General features: G+C 46.4%; 1 protein-coding gene and 1 pseudogene across 1 annotated transcript in view; both read left to right on the top strand.

Moving 5' to 3' along the window:
* Positions 1-24,237, top strand: part of DNAJC11 (DnaJ heat shock protein family (Hsp40) member C11) — a 55,371-nt gene that overhangs the window by 11,427 nt on the left and 19,707 nt on the right. The window contains exons 2-4 of the mRNA XM_039842324.1: positions 7,718-7,847; positions 9,823-9,896; positions 16,466-16,567. Coding sequence (XP_039698258.1) covers positions 7,718-7,847; positions 9,823-9,896; positions 16,466-16,567 — 306 coding nt within the window. The remainder of the gene's footprint in view (positions 1-7,717; positions 7,848-9,822; positions 9,897-16,465; positions 16,568-24,237) is intronic.
* On the top strand, positions 14,448-14,565 carry LOC120585948 (uncharacterized; annotated as a pseudogene).

The raw sequence follows: 24,237 nt of genomic DNA on the forward strand, positions 1-24,237 counted from the left end.
AACCAGCTCCACGGATGGGCGGGGGAGGGACTGGAATTAAGGGAAGTCATAGGTTAAAGAGCCCTAAAAGTTTCCAGAGGGACCGTAGCTGTCTCCCCAGCAGTCCTGTGAGCTAGAAGACAGTGGAGCAGTTAAAAATCCTCAGGGAAAAATACTTCTGAGCTAGCATTCTACACGCAACAGCTAGTTATCAAGTACAAAGGTAGCATATAAGAACATTTTGAGAGATGCAAAGTCTAAAACCTGTTACCTCCCAACCAGTCCTTGTAAAGAAAACTACTAGGGGTTGAGGTCCACCAAAATGAAGAAAAGCAAGAAAGAGAAAGGCGTACGATACAGACCGGAGGGGACTGACCCAGGAGTTACCCGCCCTGGAAGATGGTGACAGGAAATGGCCCAGTGAAGTGTGTTTAGCGTCTAGTCTAGCCTAACATCAATCCCGAACAGAGAGCTGTGGGAGGAACGCCTCTTAGGGGGGAAACGCGGGATTGATGAACTCTCTGCGTTTGAGAGGTGTTTACTACGCGGAGTTGGAGAAGAACCTGTGTTAGATACGTAGGAAAACTAAAGCAGATGGCAAGAATGAGGCAGCTCTTCCCTCCAGGAAAAATCAAAAGTTGCTCAGGAGAAGAAATGCGATCATAGTGTACTGTTGGATTCAGCTTTGGACCGTATCTACACAGTCACATGTTTTTGATTCACGGTTGGTCGAATCTGTAGATGGTAAACCTGCGGAGATGGGGGGCCGGCTGTATAAGCATATTCAGAAATATAAATGAGGAAAAAATGCTAAAAGAGTTGCAAGTACTTGCATCTGAGGAGTGGGTGAATGCTGTTTTTGGTTACAAGTCTAATAGTCCTATTTATAAACTTTATGTAATCCTTATTGTTCCTATGGAATCAGCAGTAATAGCCCCACTTTCATTTCTGAGTTTAGTGAATTAAATCTCTCTTTCTGCCCTTAGTCAATCTAGCTAAGGTTCTGAGTCGATCTTCCTGAAGGACCAACATTTGGTTTCATCAATTTCCTCCATCTTCCGTGTCTTGATTTCATCTATCTCTGCTCTAATCTTTATTATTTCCTTCTGCTGGCTTTGAGTGTAGTTTGTTCCTTTGTTTCTAGTTCCTTTACTCGTAAAATAAGGTTGTTGATTTGAGATCTTTCTTGTTTTTTTACTCGAAACATTTAGAGCTGTAAATTCCTCAGCACCGCTTTCGCTGCATTCCATAAATTTCGGTCTGCTTCATTTATTTTCATTTATCTCTTGAGTATTTCCTAATTTTCCTTGTGATTTCTTCTTTGATCCATTGGTTATTTAAGCATGTGTTGTTTAATTTCCACAAATTTGAGAGTTTTCCAGTTTTCTTCCTGTCGCTGATTTCTAAGTAACTTCATTCCACCGTTGTTGGAGAATATATTTTGTAGGACATCTATACTTCTAAACCTGTTGAGACCTCACTTGTGGCTTCGCATATGGTCTGTCCTAGAGGATGTCCCAAGTGCACTGGGCAGATGGCGTGTCTGCTGTTGCTGGGTAGAGTGTCTGTGTCTGTCAGATCTAGTTGGTTTAAAGTGTTTTCAGGTCCTCTGTTTCCTTTCTTATCTTCTGTCTGGTTCCGTCCATCCAGGTTGGGATATCGGAGTCTCTATCACCATGAAACTTTCTCCTTTCAGTTCTGTGCATTTTTGCTTTGTATTTTTGATGGTCTGTCATTAGGTACGTAAATTTTTATGACTGTTATATCTTTGCTGTACTGAACCTTTTATTAATCTATCATGTCCTTTGTGTCCTGTAACCTTCTTTGATTTACTGTCTATTTATCTGATATTAGTACAGCCACCCCCGTTATTGATTACTGTTCGCAATGTCCATTTTCATCCTTTCACTTTTAACCTCTCTGTGTCTTTGAATCTGAAGCGTGTCTCTTATAGACTGCTCACAGTCGGCGATGTTTCCCTGATCCACCTGCCAGTGTCAGCCTTTCGACAGAGATGCTACTCCAGTGACCTTCACAGTGACTACTGATAAGAGGGCCTTGTTCTGCCACTTTGCCGTTTTGTCTTCTACGTACCCGATAGCGTCTGTCCCCCGTTTCCCACATTACCGCCCTTGACATTGAGCCGATTTTTTTTGTCCTGAAACGTTTTCCCTTCTCATTTCCTTTTATCACTATTTTCTTTGTAGTTATATTTAACATATTACATTACATTTAATGTCCTAAAGTTTTAACACTCTAATTTGAATTTATACCAGCTTAACTTTAGTAATGTACAAAACCTCTCTTTACAGCTCCATCCTGCCTTTCAGTTGTTGGTGTCATAGAATTACGTCTTTATGCACTGGGGGTCCAAACAATATATTAATAATTGTTTTTTATATGCATTAGTGTCTTATTAAATTATATAAAAAAACAAAATGTGAAGTTACAGGCCAAAGTTACAACAGGACTAGCTTTTCGACTAATATTTTAAGTGTATCAGTCTCATAAATTCTGTAGAAAACAGAAAGCGGAGTTACAAACCATTTTTACAGAAATACTAGCTTTCGTGATTGCCCATGTATTTACCTTTACTGAGATTTTTATTTCTTCATTCAACTTTGAGAGACAGCAGTCCCCCCCTTATCCACGGGGGATACGCGCCAAGACCCTCAGTGGATGCCCGAAGCCACAGATAGCACCGAACCCTGTCTATGCTTTGTTTTCTCCTATACATTCGTACCTATGATCGAGTTTAATTTATAAATTAGGCACAGGAGGAAATTTACAACAATAACTAATAATAAATAGAACAATTCTAACAATATACCGCATGAAAGTTACACGAACGTGGCGTCTCTCCCTCTCCACAGTGATTTTTATATTTCTCAGTCCAGACCTGTTCTGCACCTGTGTAACCTTCCCTGACTTGCAGTAAATGGCCTGATGTCCCTCGTTTCAAGGGATCCCTTGCTGAAGTCCTCGCAGACGCTCAGTGTTTTCTGACGCAACGTGCTGCCGTCAGTTGGAACACGGTTTCTGTCCGTGTCTTCCACTCACTGATTTAATGCCTTTTCCATCTTAACTAAGCGCTTCTCATGCAGTGTGGCTGTAGCTTTGCAGTCTGAGGTACGACAGCAAAGTTAGTATACATTTCTTTCTTTCTTCTTCAAAAGTTCACAGAAGATTCATCCTTACTGTAGATCTTAGCAACCTCAGCACAGGATTTTTCTTTATTAGGTCGAGACCGTTAACCTTGAAATTTAAAGGTAGCGCTTCATGGCTTCTCTCCGGCATATTCGAATTGCCAACACCATTGCTCTTGCACTTTGGGGACATCATTAAGTAAAATGAGGGTTTGTTGGGCACAGTTCTGTGATGCCACGACGGTCGATCTGATCCCCAGGGTATCTGCTGATGGACTAATAGGCAGGGAGTGTAGACGGCGTGGAGGCACCAGACAAAGGGGCGACTCACATCCTGAGTGGGACAGAGTGGGACGGCTCAAGACCCCGTGACACTGCCCAGAGCGGCACGACTTATACCTTATGAGCTGTTTATTTCTGGAATTCTTCATTTAATATTTTCATGCCGCGGTTGGCCGCAGGTAACGGAAACCGCTGATCGCAAAACCGCAGATAAGGGGGGACCAGTGTACAACCCCGTGCCCCTTCGTTTCAACCCCTTGGGCATTTCTGGCCGGGCGCTCCCTTAGCTCGTGTTTATCTGGGAAAGTCTTCGTTTCTCCCTTGGATATGATGCAAGATAAGGGTCAAATTTTATTTTTCTGTATATGGTTGTTCACCTATAACATCATTTATTGAAAAAGACCATCTTTTCCTCATTGAACTTCCTCGACACCTTTGTCACAAATCCACTGACCATCCAGGAAGGGGTCTGTTCATGGCCTTGCTCGTGGTCCATTGATTTGTATATCTATCTCTTCTCCCACAAGTACCACGCTGTCCTGGTTGCTGTAGCCATGTCAGTCTTAAAATCCAGTACTGAATCTTCCAGTTCTTTTCCAGTTATTTGGCTAGTTTAATAACTGGGAAAGTAAAATTTCTTTTTGTTCCATAGCCTTTGTTTCTTCATATAAATTTTAAAATCGGCTTGTTAATTTCTACCCAATAAAAGCCTGCTGGGATTTTGATGGATAGCATTGAATCTGTAGATCACTTCGGGAAAATTTGACGTCTTAGTCGTATTGAATCTTCTGATGCACAGAGATGGTTCATCGCTCCATGCTTTCATTTCCGTCAGCAGCGTATTATAGTCTGCGGTATACGATTTTCGCACATACGTGTTAAATTTATCCCTAGGTAGTTTGTGTTTATTGATGATACGCTAAAGGTGTTGTCTTTTTAAATTTCAGTTTTTAGTTTGTAGAAGTAAATTGATGTTTGCATATTGACCTTATACCCCATAAGCTTGATAAAAATCACTTAGTAGCTTTTTTGTAGAATCTTTATGATTTTCTACATAGATGACATCTGTAAATACAGTTTTACTTTCCAGTCTATGCATTTTATTTCTTTTTCATGCCTTATTATGGGAATTTCATTTTCTATGTTGTGTAGCATCTAATCCAACAATGTTAACAGACCACTAAACTCTGCGGTCAGGCCACAGAAGACCTTTTCACTATGAATTTATGATCTATCAGGGTTGAATTTATATTTTTATTGAAATTATAACCAGATGATTGAGATGAACCTTTTCAGACTTAAAGCACAGTGCATCTCTTAATCTTACAGAATTTTAGAAATTCATATGTAGCTTTTAGGTATCATTTTTAACATCACATATTTTGAAATACCAGTATTTTTATGATAATGAATGAGTTTATCATCTAGGAAGTATTGAACCAGTGACCTTATCTATCCAGTTATGATGAAAGACCCAATCTAACCTTTTATTGAACAAGGTATTTATTAAAAATGAAACTTCTCATTTCTAGTACTTAATCAATAGCACATTAAGCCATTTATTACTGTGATTAAAGAAACCAGATACCCTACTCCCTCGTCATCTCGTTTAATTTTAACAGCCAGGAAGGAGTCTGACCCAGGTCCATCAAGATCGGTCTAACCCTGCGCCCGTAACTTCTTTGAGGTTCTGGAAAGGACCATTAAAGTTTGCAGAAAGAAAATAACTTGGAACAGCTCTGCAGGAAAGAACAGCCCCTTGAACATCATCGTGTAACTACATCTACCTGGAGAAGATGTATTTTATTTCCCATTAGTTAACTATCACCTGTTTGATTAAAACAGTGGGGTTTGGTGCAGGTGACATATTGGCAAGTGTGGCAAGAAATGCGTAATGGACACTGGCAGGGAAAGAAACCAGGGCAAGAAAAGGGAACTGCCGAGGCCCGGCTCTTCCGGGAGCCTTGTGTGTTGGGAGTCACGAGCGGAACAGCGTGCACAGAGGCACGCGGCTCGGCGAGTGCCGCCGAGTGGCCCTGCCGTCGGCATCCCGGGGCCGCGCCCGCCACCGGGGGGCGGAGAGCGACATGGCATCACGATGAGAATGGCGGCTGACGTGACTGAATTCCCGCCGTGCGCGAGGCCTTGCCAAGCGCGTGTCCCTGAGTTATCTCGTTTACCCCTCACGGTAACAAGGGCTGCTGTCGTCCACGGGTTCGAGGTGAGAAAGCGAAAGGTTTAAGAGAGCTGCAGTTCGGACGGTTTTGCTGAGCGTGGGGCGCTGCGCGAAGCCCTTTGCAATCGCTGTCCCGTTTCATCCTCACACCGTCCCTGACAGTTGGCCGTTGTCCCCTTTCGCAGATGAGAAAGCTCATCTGCCACCAGCCCTGGTCTCCCAGCACAGGCCATTTGACACCGGCACCTGCCTTCTTACCCACTGAACTTGAAAGTCGGTGTCTTAGCAGAGTGAATTGCTCAGGCGGCAGCTGGAGGGGAAGGAGGGAGGCGGCCACCTACGAGTGGCCAGTGCTGTGATCCCCGGAGACTGCACCGAAGAGACGGTGACGGAGAGATCGGCGGGCACGGAGCAGACGCCTGCCTCGACCCTTTCCCAGGGAAGTGGTTGGTGGGACCTGTCAGGACGCAGCTGATGGAAACAGCGGTGTGTGCAGACGCGACTCTGTGAACAAACGTCTGGTCACGCCGAGTGGCTCGGGTCCAGCTGGCTCTTTTCTGAATAACAATCACGTGAAGTTAATATTGCTCTTAGGTCAGCCACCCAGCCATCCACTCCTCAGACGAGGAAGCCGGTCTGAGAGGCACCCGGGCCTCCTCTCGGGCACCTGCAACTGACATGTCGCGTGCCCTCCGCTTGTCTTTTGGTCACATTTATTGTCTTTTTCTTGTTATTCTTCGGAATTCATTGTCGTAAACCTCTGGTAAACCCGCACAAATTTCCTGGTTTTCTCACATCCGAATGACTTATTTTAAATGTTTTCCAATCGAAAATATTTAATTTACATGCCAAAAAATATTACAAAGTAAAGTTTTGCCTTTTTTCAATGACGAAAAAACTCATTAGTCCTGAAATTGGAAGATATTGAAAACTTTTGGAAATTATAGAAAAATATAGTTTGTTTTCCCTAATAACCTCGGTCCCGTGACTGACCGTGTCACTCTGACCGCTCCCCTGTGGCTCTGTGGCCCGGGGCCTGACCCCAGGGTACCATCCGTCTTTGGCACCCTCACCGGGTACCTGCTCCCGCCCCTCTGCCCAGGCGGCTGGGTTTTCGGGCCCCAGTGGCATGTCGTCAGTGACCCAGAAATGTGCTTCTGTTACCGAAATGGTGGGGTTGCCTCCCAAAATAAAATGTTTTTTACTTGGCAAGTCATCTGGATAAACCTGTGCATTCAGCATCACCTCTGTCAGACCAAAATGGTCCCCGAGACTGAGAAAAAAAACATATATTCTTCCCACAAACAGACCTGAAGGGCCCGCCAGGAGACGGCAGTGTCCCTGGCCTCTGAGGAAGTCTGTCTGAGAACTTCCTGGTGGCTGTGAGGCAGACAGAGTAGACACGGACTTTTATCATCAGCCCTTCCTCCCATCCGGCTAAAACATGCAATCTATTGTACTTTCTGTCATTGTGCTCTGTGCTCTTAGTACGGTACATTTTTTCCCTCAAAGTGACTACTTAGGAGGATTGGAGGGTTGTATGTGTGGGGTAAGGGCCTTTTGGGGGTTTGGGGGGCTTTTGTTTTAACTATAGTATGGTGAAGCAGTTTTGTCTTTTTCATGAGCTGTCTTTCAGAATTAGAGGTTGAACTAGAGGCGTGTGTTCGTTTTACAATTTTACTTATTTATCTTTGATTATTAAGGATGAACATTGCGTTTCCTTTGACAGAAAATCTGATTAAGTGCATGGCATTTCCATCTAACGACATATAGCTCTTTCTTTGTGTGGAGAGCACCTTGGCGTGATTCACTTCACATAATGTAGCTCAACGAGTCGGCGGGTCTCTGACGTTTTCCGTTTCAGCTCAGGCCCCGTAGAACCACAAGCTTCATACCGTCTAACAGCAGCATTTCCTAGCAAAACCCAATCGCTGTTCATGTCCATAGCCGATTGCTTTATTAGCTGTGGAAAAGGGGGCTTGTCGAAGTAATAAGCGTAACTTCATCACATCTTGAATGTAGACAGCACACACGTCGGAAGGTGGCCGACAGGCTCCCTTTTCGGCGCCGATGCTGATAACGATAACACCGAAGTGGCACTGACTGCTGTCTGATTGGGTTTTTCTTTCTACAGGCCTCTTCCGAGGAGCTGAAAGCCGCCTACCGCAGGCTGTGTATGCTCTACCACCCCGACAAGCACAGAGACCCAGAGCTCAAATCGCAGGCGGAGCGGCTGTTTAACCTCGTTCATCAGGCTTATGAAGGTCAGTGGAGGCCCAGTGCCCGGTAGCACACACTCAATTGTTAAGAGACTTGATTTGTAGAGGATACAAAAAGACAGTCCTCAGAGGTGTGGGAAAGAGGTGGTTAGTTTAGCGCTTTGCACGGACTGGGGCCTTTGAAAGGGGAGTATCTTGCTTTAGAAATCAATACGTGTCTAGTAAGTAGAAAACGAGAGTTGGAGAAGCACAGAGCAAGAGCCGAGTGAAATTCGGGTTTTAAACTGTCAGCCAGTGCTCTTCCAGCGGGAGCTCTGAGAGGCTACGGGCTGGTCGTCACGGGCGAGCTGTCTTTCTTTTCTTTTTTGTGAGAAGATACGAGGACCTTTTCTCATCTGAAAGTGACTTTTATTGGCTCAGTAGCGTTCAGTTAAGGAAAGGTTCTCACAAAAGAAAGGAAATGATGTTAAGAAAGCTAGTAGGAAATAGAATCAGGTCATTTAGACTTTTATAATTACATTTTATGTATTTTGTGATCTATTTGTTTATAAAACATTGATTAAGTCATTAATAACTAGTTTACTGTTTGAGATGAAGAAAAATGATAGACATGCAATATTGTGAATGCGCCTGATGCCACCAAATTGTACGCTTAAAAATGGTTAAAATGATCAGTCTTATGTTACGTATATTTTACCACAATTTTAAAAATAAAAATTCTAAAAATATTAAATCACTCTTAAGATGTATGCCAAGTAAAATAAGTTATTTCAGAGCTATTTGGCAATTCAGTCCTTAGACAGGCCAAAAATTAGATAATGTGTTTCTTTACAAAATAAAGACTTCTTGTTGTAGGCATAAAAGCATATGCTATATTTCACTTTACACTTTTACCAAAAAGTTAGATTTTAATGACCAGTAAAACTTGGGCCGTGGCTTATGGCGTGTGTGCCCAGTCGACTTTGCGTCTTTACCACATTTAACTCTATTCACACCACTCATGGTGGTCCCAACCCAAAGCCTGTTCCATTTATAGTATCCTGTCGTCTGAGTTACCTGCATAACTGCTCGCGATCGTTTTGGAGATCTGGGGGAGAGTTAACAGGAAAACCTACCATGCTCGTGAAAATGCTGTCGCAGCAGGCCTGCCCGGTGTTTACTTGAGCCTAAAGGGAGCTCAAGTAAAATCGTGAATAAATGTTCCTTATTAAATCCTGGAGATTAACACAAGAAGTTGGACGCCTGCGTTTTCCAGGGGTCAGCATTTCTTTCTTCCTCGTTAGATCTGAATATGGATAGAATCATTTACATCGTTTGTTAATTAGGCCTAAAAATATATAGGAAGTCTCAGGGGAGAGAAGATTCAAAGGTCTTGAACAGAGGTTGGCAGAGCAGAGGAGGAAGATAATGACTCTTCCCTCTACTGACATTTAAATTTGACGAGCTCCCAGCCTGACTAAAAAATCCTTTTCGGAGGTATGTTAGTTAGGTGATGTGGCCAGCACCGTAGTGACAAGTGTTTGTGTGTTTTAAAATGATTTCCACATAAAGAGGAGAGGCGCACAAAACTAGACTATCTCAGGAGCTAGTGAAACCCTACACATAAGCAGTAAATCAGACTTTTCTAGTGTCAGAGCCTGTCGCTAGTTTTACATTAAGCTTCTTTAGAAACGGGAATTAACTCTTTCAAGCCAAAGTATTTTATAGACTGCGGTGGAAACTTACTCAACCCTTTAACTACCCCTGTCCTGTAGCGACAGGGTCAGTGCAGCTTCCTACCAGGCACACCTCACGATTAGGAGTGGCCTGGGCCCAAAAATCTGGCATTTCTCATTTGTAGCCACATTTAAACACGGCCTCCCTTGGATCTGAAAAGCATTAGGAAGAAAGATGCACGGGGAGCGAAAAGTTCTCTAGGAAGGCCCTGGTTGTAGCGGGGGCAAGGAGAGAGGACTCGCCTGATGGCGGCGGCGGCGGCAGGACCGAAGATTGGTGAACATGTCTGCTTTTTCATTTGCAGTGCTCAGTGACCCCCAGACCAGGGCCATCTATGACATCTATGGGAAGAGAGGCCTGGAAATGGAAGGATGGGAGGTAAGAGAAACCTTGCATCCGGTCATCAGACAACGACAAAATAGCCACCCCAGTCCCCTGGCCTGCGATGACATCTTTGAGACGATTCGAAGACGTTAGATTTCCCTCCTTGCTTTGCATTTTGGTTACAGAGACCGAGTTCTGGGCTTGGGCAAGTCAGTCGTCAGCGTGTCCTCCATTTCCTAACCTGTTAGGTGAAAAGTAGGAGGGATCTCAGAGCAGCCCAGTAACTTTTAACCGGGGCAGGGAGCGGGCCGGCGGGGGGCGGACGGAGACAGTCTCTGCAAGGAGCAGTTCTGCCTATGCAGACACATCCTTCACGCCCCACGCCGCTGCGCCTCTCTCTCCACTGCAAGTCACAAGTGACCGCGCTTCGGAAGCGTTTCTGCTGGTGAAGTGTCGTGCATGTGAACAAAACGGAAGCAGAGGAAAGTCGAGACCTCATGGATTAAAGTGTCTGTAATGACCCATGTACTATAATATTAGAATGTTGCCAACTAGGGCGAGTAAAACAAAATAGTACATAGCAGGTATCCGTGGAATAGGTCACCCTGGGCAGCCATGCTGGGCAAGAACATTCACTAGAATTCAGAAGGTTCCGTTTTCTCATGGTCTGCCACCGACTCATCTTAGAGCCTTGGGCAAGTCATTTGACTCCCTTGTACTTACATGTTACTATCTGGAAAATGAAGAGGAAGATAAATTGTAAAAGTCCAAATTGCTCTAGATGTCGTTACTGAATTTCGTGAAAGGAACTTGGTTCTGGTGCCTGAGAAATTTTGCTTGGCTGTTAACATTAAATCGACATGCCTTGAGTTATTGTCATCATCACGTAAGGTTTCCCTTGAAGTTCCTTTGGCATTTCATCTCGAACCCGTACACCTGTTTTTTCTGATCTTCATATAAAACCTTCTGAAGGCCTTCAGATAGAAATATAAGTGAGATAGTTCTATTGTCCTTTCCGTTACTGCTTAATATTGGGGGCTTGTGGGCCGTGTTCAGCCTATACCCATGTTTTAGTTGCCCACACGATGAATATTAGTTACTAACATTTAAATCTTGGGAGTTTTGCATAAAAATCCAGCCTTCTGTCTTCTCTTAAAAAATCAGATCTGGTAACGCCGTATCTGATCCTCCTGTGAGGCATCAGCGAAATCTGAGGCACCTCTGTCCTTAAGCCTGGACTGTGCCATCCAGCCCGTCCCAGCCCCCACCACTCACTGCCGTGTTACATCTGGCCCTTCACTCATCCACGTGTCCCGCCTGGCTCCAGTGGGCATTTGGTTTCTGGCCTTTGGCTCAGTGGAAATGGCTTCATGTCAAATTAGTTCATTGCAGCTAAACGTGAAGTCTAATAGTTTAGTTTTTTCATCCAAAAAAAAAAAATCTTGTATATACTGAATTTCTGCTCACATCATATACACCACTTTAAAGTGCTTTTTTTTTTTTTTTTTTTTTTAAGGCATGGGTTGGTTACAGTTTTTCACGGCCGCAGTCAGGGCCACTGAAAAGCTGTAGGCCTGTCTCACATGTCCCCACTCCTGGGTCTAGGTGTTTAATTCCTAGCAGCATTATCCCAATTCCAGCGGGGTGACGTCTTCCTGGCAAAATACTGCATGGTCTCCTATCGTCAGACCAGAGTGTCCCTCCATCAGAAACTAAGCAAAGCAACGCACACAGCAGTGATTATGAAACTGTGTACGCCATCGCAGAAGGTGACTAGATAAGTGTTTATAATCACATTTTTAGTGAACTAAGGGAAACAGGTTCTCGACGATCAGCATTAGCTACCTTTGCGTTGATGCTGAGCCTTCACGGAAGGCAAATCCCGCTGTCCACAACAGCACGGGGACCTGGAGGTCACCATGCTGAGTGCAGTGAGTCGGACAGAGAAAGACAAATACTGTATGATTTCACTTACGCGGAATCTAAGAAGCAAAAAGAACAAACTAATCGAAAACGGACTCGCCGACATAGAGTACTATCTGGTGATGGCCAGCAGAGAGGGGGTAGAGGGCTGGGAGAAAGAGGTGAAGGGTTAGAGTACAAGTTAGTGGATAGGTGGTCACGGGGATGGGGAGCACGGCATAGGGAACGCAGTCAGCAGTAACGTAACGGCTAGGTGGGGAGTCAGCGGGGAGAAAGAGCAATCGGGGATCATTTCGTAAACTATAGAAGTGTCTAACCAATGTGCTGTATACTCGAAACTAATAATAAAATAATTCTTTTTAAAAAATGCCTTCGAAGAAGACTCCACGAGGGCACCTCCCCAGATATATCCCCAGAGGGGTATTGGGGCCTAGCGTAGGACAAGAGAATTGCGCCCACGGGCACGCTGTGAAGGGGGGTCTCAGGGTACACGTGCGCGTTTATGAAGCTGGCATCCTCATTCCGTGAGGGGGCTCCCGCTTCTCTCCCAGCCCCCACCTGTTACCACACACCCCTCAGTCCACGTGTGTGGGGCAGTCAGAATGGAGGATGCTGTTAAACACCCCTAGCGGCTGAGACGCCTTTAACCCCGAGGTGCCAAGCGCTCCGGGACATAGTCACCCCCCGCCCCCGCAGCGGGGTCACCCCACCGTGGGTGGACGCCGGAGATGGAGCGGAGCTTTTGTAGATTGCCTGAAATATTGGCCCCTTTTCAGCCATTAGGTAAGTTTTCAGTTTTGTTCTGTTTTGTTTTCTTAACCTTCAGTCAGCTGCCAGTCTGTGGCAGGATTCCAGGGGAGTGACATGCAGCCATTCCCAGCCTGTCAAACCAGCCGTTTTAGTCCCTAAAGTTGGGTAGCAGTATCTGTGCAGAGCCCCGCAATGGAAATGAAATTGGTCTCCCCTTCCAAGTGGCGGAAATCCAGCTTTGAGCTGGGCCGGCTTTGACAGTGTTGAATCTGGTAGCAGCTGGAAACCAGGTGACCCCGAGAGCGCTCCCGGATGTAGGTCACAGCTGGAGACGCCCCCCGGCCCAGATCGCCCGCCGTTTAGTTGTCCGTGGCCCCTTACATGCTCCACATGTCATTTTTCCCTGCGACTCAGTGTCGCAGTGTCTAAGAAAGTCAGCCTGCATTCAGAGCTATGATGTGCTCAAGGTCATGGAGAGAAAGCCTTCGACAAGCTCGCGGATCGGAGGAGACCGAGATGTGACGACCAAATGCAGTTCCGGACCCGGATCGCACCCCGGAAGATAAAAGGGGTGTTAGCGGAAAAAGTAGTGAAATCTGGAAAGTCCAGGTTTAGTTAATAGCGATCTACCAATTAACACTGGTTTCTTCCGTTTGACAGGTGTTTCGAGGTTATGCGAGGTAACGGGAAGCTAGGCGAAGGCCATGCAAGAACTTTCTGTACTATCTCTGCAATTGTCCTCAAGTTCTAAACAATTTTCTAAAATTATCCCGAAATAACTGTTGACTAGCTAGAATCAGAATTTTTTAAACTAGACGACACCTCAGGCATCACGTAGTATAAGCTCCTCATTCAGAGCAGGGAACCGAAGCTTGGAGAGGTGAAGTGACTTACCTGAGGTCGCCCAGGAGGTCACAGGTAATGTCCGCTGCATGCCTGCACTGTCCACCGTGCCACCTCACTTCCAGAGATCTCTGTCCCCCTCTTCCACACAGTAAGTCAGTCTTCCTGGCGGACACAGGGACAAGTGAGAATGAGCAAGGTGGACAGTGCAGGTATGTAGATTCATGGGCTGTGTATGATACGCTGTTGATGAAAAACATTGACGACGTCTAGTATTTACCAAGTGACGCAGCATAGGGTGCCGTGTTCCTAGACGCTTAAATCTAATGTTACTGGGGTGGAAAAAGGGACTTGCCGCTGGCTGTGCCACTCCCCGCCATCACGTGCTCTGGGTGAAGAAGGGTGTAAATGGGTCCGGGCGGGCCCGTGGGAGCTTCGGGGGGGCGGGGGGGCTGGCAATTCCTCCTTCTCCAGGGAGGCCAGCCACTCTGGCTTTGCAGTTAGCTCTGATTATGCACCAGCTGTTTGCAGAACTTAGGTAAAATACGACTAGAAATGGAGCGACTTAGCACCTGGGCAATATTTGCCTCTTCAGCTTGTCACAGGGAGTGGCAAAGAGACAGTAATTCTCAGCTGTTAATTCAGTCGGCAAAGGTCAGACAGCTAGAATTCCCGAAAACAAACCCCGTTCTGCCCTGGCCTCTGTGGGGTCTGGAGCTTTTCAGCCTCTTAATTCCTGGACTCTTACAAATCTTTTATTTAAAAAAAAAAAAAATCAGTATAGGGCCATATTCATGGAGTATATGTCACAAGCTAAAGTTACAGCTAATCAATCAAACTTTTTGTTCAATCTATATTCTTAACACTAGCATCATGCCGGATAGAATATTCGGTACTAAATCTCTCATCCAGATGGGACAGCCTGATGACTGGGCCCTGTGGAGGAAGCACTTCCCACCCAGACCCTCTGTCCTCAGTAATGAGTCACTTAGGTCTCCTTGGACAGGGGTTCGAGTAAGTCGAGTAAATAAATCTCAGGTCCACCGTATTAGGCTTTAAGAGTCACAAAGAATTTTTTAAACTATTTAAATCTACGGCCACGCCACCCTGAACAAGCCCGATCTCGTCTGATCTCGGAAGCTAAGCAGGGTCGGGCCTGGTCAGTATTTGGATGGGAGACCACTAGGAAAACCAGGTGCTGCAGATGTAAAAAATAAAAAATAAGGGATTGTAAGCTGACAAGGTCCTTGCAGTCTGTGAGGTCAACCAAAGGTTGCCTCGCCTGAAAAAAAATAATAAAATAGAAATAAACTATTTAAATCATTTTTCCTTGCTCTTCGAGGTAAAATGGAATAGTTGATTATCTACATTTCTTAAAGCTCTTTTATTTTACTTTCTTTTGAAGGGAAAAGCTGAGGGGAGATTGAAAAGACAGTGTAAACTTTAAAAAGCGGCCCCTCATTTTTTGTCCAAGATAGGGCGACCTTGGGGCAGGGAAAGGGCCATAATGGGAGCGCGTGTCACTGTTTTTAGGAACTAGCAGAGTCGGCTTGCCAGCTCAGTTCAGTGTAAGCACGTGTGGATTTTTAGAGGTCACAGAGCAGTCTCTGTCATGCCATTTATGACTTTCATTTTGTTCTTGGATGCTCTTAACAGTGTTTATTTCAGAACTTCCTTTAGGAGAACCACCTTCCCCTTTTTAGTGATTAGTGATTTATATTCGGTTATTAGAGGAGAAAATATTGTTTTCATTATAATTTTCTGTGTACTTCCTGAAGCTGTAATGAACAGATTTCTCAAAAGTGTTTTTGGATAGGCCAGTTTTTGTACTTATTTTTCGATACTACTGAATAATAAAGCCGAGTTGCACAAAACCTATAATGTGAACCCATTTATGTAAAATATATACACGTGAATATACACACACATGCACAGAAGATTTTTAGAAAATACATTAAAAATTAATTGCTAGCCTGTGGGAAGAGAGGATGGCGTATGAGGAAAATCGTACTTATATTGTATCCTTCTGTACTGTACTGGTTTTTTTTTGTTTTTGTTTTTTAACTATAAAAATGTCTTTTTTTAAATAATTTTTTAAACTCATGAGTTCCAAGGTAGCTTTTTCTCACATCATCTACCTTTTTTAGGTGTTTTTTGAGCAGCCTCAGGACGCCCCGTGTTTCCCCCGCTGACACGGGGAATATGCGGTTTGGTCTCTTTCCCCGTCATTCACCCGAGGACTTCAGTCCTGTCCGTTCTGCTCCTGCTCTCTGTGTTTCTCGCAGGCCATAGCATTTGGGGCCCTAGGAAATCACGTGGTACAGTTTCCTCTTTCACAGATGTGGCACCTGCGGTCCACGGTGGCCTTTCCTTGCCTCGTTGAAATCTTAACAACTTTGTCTTTCTTTTGTGATGAACTAAGGAAGGCCAAGATGAGGTGCCTTATTTTCTCATGGATCTGACATCCGTGTGCTTCCCCAAGTGTTAACATGGTTTGCTGTTTGGTACCTGTGTATTATTAGACTAAAGTGTAACTGATAACACACATTCTAAGGTTCATATCGTATTATGGGGGAAGAGTCCCACGACTGGAAAAACACCGAGACCTGGTGGCTTATGATCCCTCGGTCCAAGAAGCTCAAAGGGCATCTCCAGAGATGGCCAGCACATGGAGGGGCATTGGGAGGTGACGGTGCCTTTGTGCACAGCTTTGCTTTCATTTTGATGTGTAACACTTCTTATCTGGGACTCATTAGGAAATTTAAACTGTGAGACTTACAGCAATGTTTTCTTTATAAGATTCCTGCAGCCTCAGAAGAAAATCACTAAAGAAGGAAATACTGCTTAAGTCTCTCCGGAGACCATGACCTTGGGAATGACCAGGGCTCAGCTGAGTGGCTGCGCCGGTGAACCTGCCTCACCAGGGCCTGGAGCCCGGCATCTGTGTAGACACTCATCCTGGTTTCTTTGACATCTGAGTCCCCGGGGAGAAGGAAAGGCGGGCCCCTGGGCGCCATCTACATACCAAGTCAACAAGGCCCGCTCTCTGCGAATGTTCCCTCCCTGCCTGGTCCTGACCTGTGGTTCCCTCTCGACTCCGCCCGCAGGTCGTGGAAAGGAGGAGAACGCCAGCCGAAATCAGGGACGAGTTCGAGCGGCTGCAGAGAGAGAGGGAGGAGAGGAGGCTGCAGCAGCGAACCAACCCCAAGGTGAGCCAGGGGCCGGCCCGAGGGGGACGGGCGCAGGGCCGTTACCGACAGGCGGTTACAAGAAGCGATATCGTGCAAAAGTGACCCACGTTGGGGGGAGAAAAACCCAATCCTGTGGTTCTCCCAGAAGCCAAGGAGACTTCCCAGGCAGGAGTACAGGTCACCCTCTCATCATCCTGCCTGAACCCTTAACACGCGGAGAGCAGTTAGAGGACAGTGTCGGGGAGGCCAGCCCCCCGCGCACGCGTAGAGGCTGCTGGGACCGCAGTGCCACGAGCTCCAGCCGCTGTGGCAGTGGGAGGGGATTCTCTCTGACTTGCGCCAGTCCCCGATAGAGTTCGAGTCACATACTCCAGTCACGCTCCTGAGTCTGAGAGTGACTTTTCAGTCCTGCCTGTACTGTCTTTTATCTTTAATTTCTTGGGGAAGCATAGCGTTTTGAGTGCGCACCCCAGTTTTGTGGCAAATAGGATGTCTCGGTCAAGTTGCGATGCCAGTCGCACTGTCTGGCTAATTGAACGTGGCCCAGTGTTCTGTTCAACTGTGTTTAATAAGGGGACTCAGCAGTCGGGCTCGGTCAGTGTGGCCAGGGTGACCTGGCAGGCAGCCTAAAAATCTAAAGAACAAATGCTGGCTTACAACTGGGGAGCATTATACTGCAAACTTCTGATCAAATACGTTCTAGAAAGTGGAAGACCCCTGCAGCATTTAAAGGATTGTATGTTCAAAACGCTCCCATCTGTTTGAATCCTGCACTTCAGGGTGCAATCGTAAGTGCCAACACCTGTCCCCCACCCACCCTCCCCTTCAGCAGATGATGGCTTCCGCGAGGCGCAGTTATCTTTTGGTCAGATGGAGGTAGAGAACTGAATCACTGGCTGAAGCAACTCAGCGTGCCAGATAATTAGGAGAGCTGAAAATCTCCAAGGCACCCTAACGAGTGGGTTCCCCTCTTGGCTCTCCCGGCTGGGGCTGGGGGCCAGTACACCAGGGGCAGGTCTGGTTTACAAGGTCGGCGCTGGCCGGTGGAGGCGAGGGTCCAGGAGACGGGATGGGAGCCCGGCAAGAGCGGGCGGTGGCTCCGGGACCTTTGCTGATCTGGCTGGAGTTTTGCTGCATTCAGAGCAATGAAGGGGGAAAAGAACGTCACGGTAGCCGGAGCCTCTGTGTCCTGTGATACAATCGGCCATCTGGGTGTGCACAGTGATGGCTGATTGGGATTCTATGGAAATGTGTCTCCAGGCCATGTTTCTGTGGAATGAGGGAGCGCAGCTGTGACCATTTCGCATCGCATGTGAGATATTGTAAAATTCCCAGTTCACTTCCATAAACTGCTTTCAAATAGATGAGACTGTTTCTAACCAGAAACACCGAGCGATAAGCAGATGTCGGCTGTGCAGCATTCTGAGAGGTTTTGAGCTGGATCTTTGATTCCATTTCCGAGTGTTTTGCTTTTCAAGATGAGCAGAAAGGTTGGGAACAGTCTCATCCTAAGAAGAAAGGGCTGATCTCTTTTAAGACTGTAGGGAGAAGGATACTTGATGACCATTGGGCTCGGCACTGGCCTGTCACTCGGACCCCACAGAGGGTCACAGCTTGTAGGGGATCGGCAGGCGAGGTAACATTTGTGACACAGCCATCTGCAACTTGGATAGATAGCTCCCTCTATGTCCATCAACAAGACTTTGTTGGTAGGGATTTTCCAGTAGGATGTTCGTACCAAGAACAGGCAAAAATGTCAGCGGGGGAACCCGTGGGTGGAAGTACCAGCTCTGACAGTGATGCCGGACGCAGAGCCAGCCGTCTGACCGGTGTGTAGTGTTCTCAGTTGCACGATGAAGATACCTGTTCTGTCTCACCGAGTGGTTAAATGGTTGAAAAAATAGGAAATGGACGTTAATTCATTGGAGAAAGACAAGCCTGCTAGATAAGAGCAAACAGGAACTAGACGGAGCCGAGGCTAGGAACGTGTTTTTGTTGTCGTGTTTCATTCGTCACTGCGTGGGGACTCTTCGGCTTGGTCAGGCCATTCCTTGGCCAGTGGTGGCCGGGTTTGGATGGAGTCTGTCAGCTGGGATTTGCACATGGCCCTCTGACAGCGCCGCCAGCCTTGTCCTGTGGCTGAGCCCAGTGCTGCTGAGGTATGAGCCTCGGTTTGTGTGGACTGAGCTGTGGAAAGCACCGCGGGACCCAGGAGGGATGAACAGAAGCGCTGGCTGCAGCCGAGGGAACACAGGCGTGTGCACACACGCACCCACGCGCCCGGCTACGCCGGGGGCAGCGAGGGAGAGCTTGCCACATGGAGTCAGGCGCCCTGGGCTGGGTGCGGGTTCTGCCCTCCAGCCCTGTGCCCAGTTTCTCCCTGTGTGTGATGGGAAGTTTGCCACGAGGCCCACCACCCGGGGCCAAAAGACACAAAATCCCTGGTTGAATTGCCTTCGATTTCTGCCTTTGCCGTGTGAGAATAACGTCCTCTGTTTCCTGCTGGGAAGGGGTCCTGGGGTCTCCAGGGCCAACCACCCTGAGCCGGTGTTGGGGAGAGGACCTGTGGCTGGACAGACGACCAGGTTCGTCCGCACCCTCCAAGACTGTGTGTGACCGGGGCCTGATGGCACCACGCTGGCCACCCCTCCCTTTGCTTTTCAGATCTGTTTTATTGGCCGAATCCACCTACGTTTCTTGACCTTTGGAGACTAAGATCATACAGTAGAGCTGCTCTCTGCCGTGCTCACTTGATATTGATTATTTTAATTCCTTTCTTTGGTAATGCCCATACATCTTGTCTCTGTGGACGACAACCCCTTCGGGAGTATTCGAAGACGAGGTGATTTCCGGGGGCACCGTAGGGCGCCGCCGCCGCCTGCGCAGTGAGCTTGTCCAGACCCACGCGTCCGCGGGCGGTCGTCTGCGGGTCAGCTGTCCGTCTCAGGGTGTAGACTGCTTTCTTTCTGGACCTCATTACGGAAGTTCCACGGAGACTGTTGTGGTATTTCCTGGGACACACCATTCTCCTTCCTCTGCCGCACAGGTTGACACACACCCCCTGGGGGGACCCTTTCTGGTTTTAGAAAGGCCATTTTATCAGGGCGGTTCCTGTAACAGCTTGAAAACACAATCCAGCTTTATCAGAAAAAAATTCAATGTATCAAGGAAGGCATATATATAACCATAAAAATATTTTTGAATCCCAGACGTTTTCATGAAGACGTTTGAGTACGTTACTCAATTATTTTCAAGGGATTTTTTTTAAAAGGTGTGTGTCGGTTGCCATGGCTGACGATTACAGCCATCAGAACGAGCCCGTGGTCATGACTTCTGTTCTGCGGAAACGATTCTGATGTCATAAACCGACTCGGTCCGGCTGGCAGGGTAACCATGTGCTCGCGTTCGCCGGCACGAAGGGCAGCTTACCGCGCGCCGAGACGGGCCGCCACTGGAGTCGGAGAAACCAGAGTTGTCATATGAGGACAAGGGATCGAGTCTGGGCAGGTGCCGTTATACAAGGTGGGGTCTTTGGTGGAGGGAAGAGGTGGCTGGCTGTGTAGACGGCACGGAGAAGGCCATTTAAGTGGGTACGAGCTGGAGGACTGCTCCACTCCCAGCCTGTCAGCATCGTCACCTCCAAACAAGACGTCAGAATTGAAGACTGCTGTTTATACAGCGGGGAGACACAAGGGGCCGGTGGGGCTGGGGTGCGTGGTGGTTCTCAGAAACCCTGGTAAGTCTGCATTTGGACCTCCAGAACCAGAGAATGCAGGTCCAACCGATCGCAGACGGAAGGAGCCTGGCGACAGCCTCACGAGAGCCACCTTGGGTTCATCAGCCGTCATGAAGTGAGCATGTTTCGTCGCCTCTTAATGCAATCGCCTCCCTCGGTGGAATTTTCAGTTAGTAAATAGCTACTATTGAGATTGCATTTGACAGAAATTTCTCACATCATCCTTATGGCCAGATAAAAATGAACGTGAAAATAATTCAGAATGGAACATTCCTGGCTGAATGAGCAACTGATTCCACTCAGAGAGGGTTGATGAACGCCCCCTTTCCGAACTGGGGAGGAGCTTCTCATCGTGGGAGCAGGGCTCTGGCTTGGCAAGCTCGGAATTTCTGAACAATGTCAGCGAAAGTGTATTTGTCACAATCACAGGTGACCTAAAGTAGAAGGACAAAACCAAGCTTCTGAGAGATCGCAGTGAACCAGAATGGAGTGGGGAAAGGAGGGGCGGGGGCTGGGACTGACTCGCTGGCTTAAGACTCACGCCGAGAGAGCGACCCCAAAGGGAAGATGGTTCTGGCTCGGTGTAAGGAACATCGAGCAAGGGGTTAATGGGAACCGCTTTCATTCACGATCTCACTGACGGTCTTTCAGTGTCGTCACTGCTTGTAAAGGACTCTACAGGGCTTGTCATTGCTGCTGTCTTTTACACCTCGGTGGCACAACTCGGTGCCCCAGAGCTAGGGTCGGCCAGCTGTGACCGGCCGCCTGTTTTTGTCCAGCCCATGAACTAAGAATGGTTTTTATTACACTTTTAACAGTTTTTAAGAAGTCAAAAGAAGAGTAATAATTTGACAGCTAAAAATGATATAAAACTCCGATCTCTGTGTCCATAAAGAAAGGTTTATTAGAACCCAGCAAAGCTCATTCATTTATGTATCCTCTGTGGCTGTTTTACAGCACGGCCACAGACTTGAGTCATTCAGCAGTAGCTGCCCACAAAGCCGAACATGCTACCTGGCCCTTCACAGAAAAGGTCTGACAACCTTGCTATAGAAAAGTAAGGCGAAATATGCAAGTAGCAGCGGGGGGAAAGTAAAATGCTTTAAAAGTTTCATGATTTCGACTCGATAACAGAGTCCTTAAAAGTATTTTCCTTTGTAGACTTTTTATTTGAAAAATGTGGTTTAATAATAAAAGGACATGAACTTAACATATATTCAGTTGGAAGGTGTTGAAAAAAATAACCCGTTAATTTATCCAGTGTTAGAGTTCTGTTTATCTTTTTTTTTTTTTTCCCTCAATCCTTTTTCATCCTCTGTGGAAATTCAGACCTTTCATTCGTCTCAAAAGTGTGACTTTTCATTGTTTAAAAGCATATTATCTTGCAAGTGAAAATGAATCGTAAGTTGCAGCCAAACCGTGTTTGGCATGTAGAGAAGAAATTATCCAGTTCTGGTACTGTGAACAGTCCATTTCAAAAGGTTATTTCCTTGAAACGGAAGAGGAGCAGAAGGCAGCCATCCAAGCCACTCTCTACAACATTAAAAGACATCCTTGCAAACTCGGAACGACTTCATCCATCACTCTCTGGGACAGTGGCTTCCTCGGGTACGGCGGGGCCTTGCGCCCAGCATTGTGCTGTGCTTGCTTACCTTCTGGGCTGGTCCTTTCCCATAGACTTGGATCAGCACCGAAGGCTATCGAGTCTCAGAAGTCAAACTTCTAAATGCTACTCTACCCTCTGGTGAATCGGTTGATCGTAACTGTGGAGTTAACACAAATATTTATCATTTAACAAGTTTTCTTTTTAAATGAGAAAAGGGGAAGAAATAAAACCATATTTTACATTATTCTGGACGTTTTAGCCAATGCGATTAGACAAATAACAAAAGAGCTATAAGGAGTGAAGGAGCTGTCTTTATTTGCATGTGATATGATTACCTGTCTTCAAAGAACCACCTGAAAGCAAAAAGGACTGGTGAGCTGACTGAGGTGGCCAGTCACGAAACACACGAGTCAGGCGTTCTGCTATTGCCACGTTTTCATCTCTTCGGGATCGTGTAGTAGCCTCTCCTGACCGCGTCCCTCCTTGTCGGCCCACAGCAGCCAGTGAGCCCGCAAAACGCAGGTCACACCCGATCATTCAGCTCAAAAAGCTTCGGCGGCTTTGCCGTCATTCATTGTAAGCCAGCCTCCTGAGAGTGGCACATAGACAAGGTGACCGTGTAAGTCATCATCCAGGATGTTTTTGAGAGCAAAAAGAGGTGCTTAAGATAATTAAAATTGTATAATTTTTTAAAATATTTTTTTGGCCAACACTGGTTTCATTATGTTGGAGAACCTCTAAAAAGGTTTATTTATTCAAAACTATTTTCAAAAATAAAATTTCTTCAAAAAATGTACCTGTGTACTTTAAAACAAAACTTCGAAGTCATGTCGATTATGTGAACATTAAAAGGAGCAGAAGCATTATGTTTGACACATTCACACACTTTAACCGGTTTAGCAGTTATTTTCCTCTGATTCTGTGCGTTCCGGGTGTGTATCGCTGCATAGCGAACGACTCCAGAACTTAGCAGCTTGCAGAACTTGCCAGAACTACTGGACTTTTCTCTCACGGCTCTGTGGTCAACTGGCCTCAGCTAGACGGTCCTCGCGTGGGTCCTCGTGAAGTTGCAGTCTGATGGCAGCTGGGTCTCGTCGTGTTGACGGCATCTGTTCTCGTGTGCCTCCAGGTGCCCCGGCCGCGGTGGCTGACACAGCTAAGGATGGCCCCGCGTCCCTTCAGTGTGGCCCTTCCCCGGGCCAGCTTGGGCTCCCCGACAACATGGCAGTCTCGGGCTAGTCGGGCTGTTCCACGTTAGCTCACTTCTCCAGAAAGCACTTTGCAGAGGCCTGGAAGAAGCTGCAAGGCTGCTCGTGGCCGGGCCTTGCGGTCTGCACCGGCACATCCCCTGGCCTGTCTGTGTTGGACGAAAGCAAGAGCAGGATCAAGGAGCGGGCTCCGCAAGGGCGGGCGGCAGCAGGCGAGACTCCCCAGGAGGCCTCTCGGTTCAAACTCCCACTGCGTCGCCGCTGGTTTCCTGGAGAATGGAGATTGAAATCCTTTTTTTTTTCCTTCCATAATATTGCCTACCATCTTCATAAAAGTCACATTCATATTTGGTAAATTTGACATTTGACATTTAGTTGATTCTTCTCTATATATCATAGTGTTCTTAATTGAGAAAATACTCTCTCAACTCTAAATGGCTTCATTTTAGACTTTGTGTTTTGGCTCAAGTATTTTCCCAGGCATTGTCTTTTTGCATCTATTCAGAGTGTTTTTCTCTGACAAATCTTTTGTAGATTGTTTTTATGATCTTTTGAATGCCTCATCAAATTCAGATGCCACGAAACTGTAGGCCTCTTCAATTTCATTCCACTCCAGGACAGAATATAAATTTAACTAATTAAAAACGACAGCTCCACCGAAAGAGTCTTACCAAAACTCGAAATATTCCAAAATGTCATTATGAAATCTTCCACAATAGACCGATTGAGCTCTTAACATTTGATTCGTTCAGTTTTTCCCTCCTCAGGAGATGAATTTCAGGGTACTCTAGGTTCCATGCTTTATTTTCACTGATTGCAATTTCTTAACGTAGTTTTTAAGCTGCAGAGTCTGTTGTGCTTCATTTAAGAAGGAGCTCTGCAGAGGCCCAGACGCGCCCAGTACGCAGTTTGTAGCGCGGTGCCATGCTGCCGACTGTTTTGTATTCAGAATCGGCTTCACAAAAAATTATTCTGTTACTCTGAATACACAGAAATATTTGTGCAGTTTAATAGCTACAGCTTTATTTTCCATAGGCAGACGATCGCAGCTCGTTCGGACACGATCATGCATCATTCCACTGTAGCTATTTCTATAGAATATTTCTGCTCCGTGAGTTTTTTGATTTAGTGAGAACGT

Source organism: Pteropus medius, unplaced genomic scaffold (genome assembly GCF_902729225.1).
Source record: "Pteropus medius unplaced genomic scaffold, Ma_sr-lr_union100, whole genome shotgun sequence".
NCBI classification, from domain to species: Eukaryota; Metazoa; Chordata; class Mammalia; order Chiroptera; family Pteropodidae; genus Pteropus; species Pteropus medius.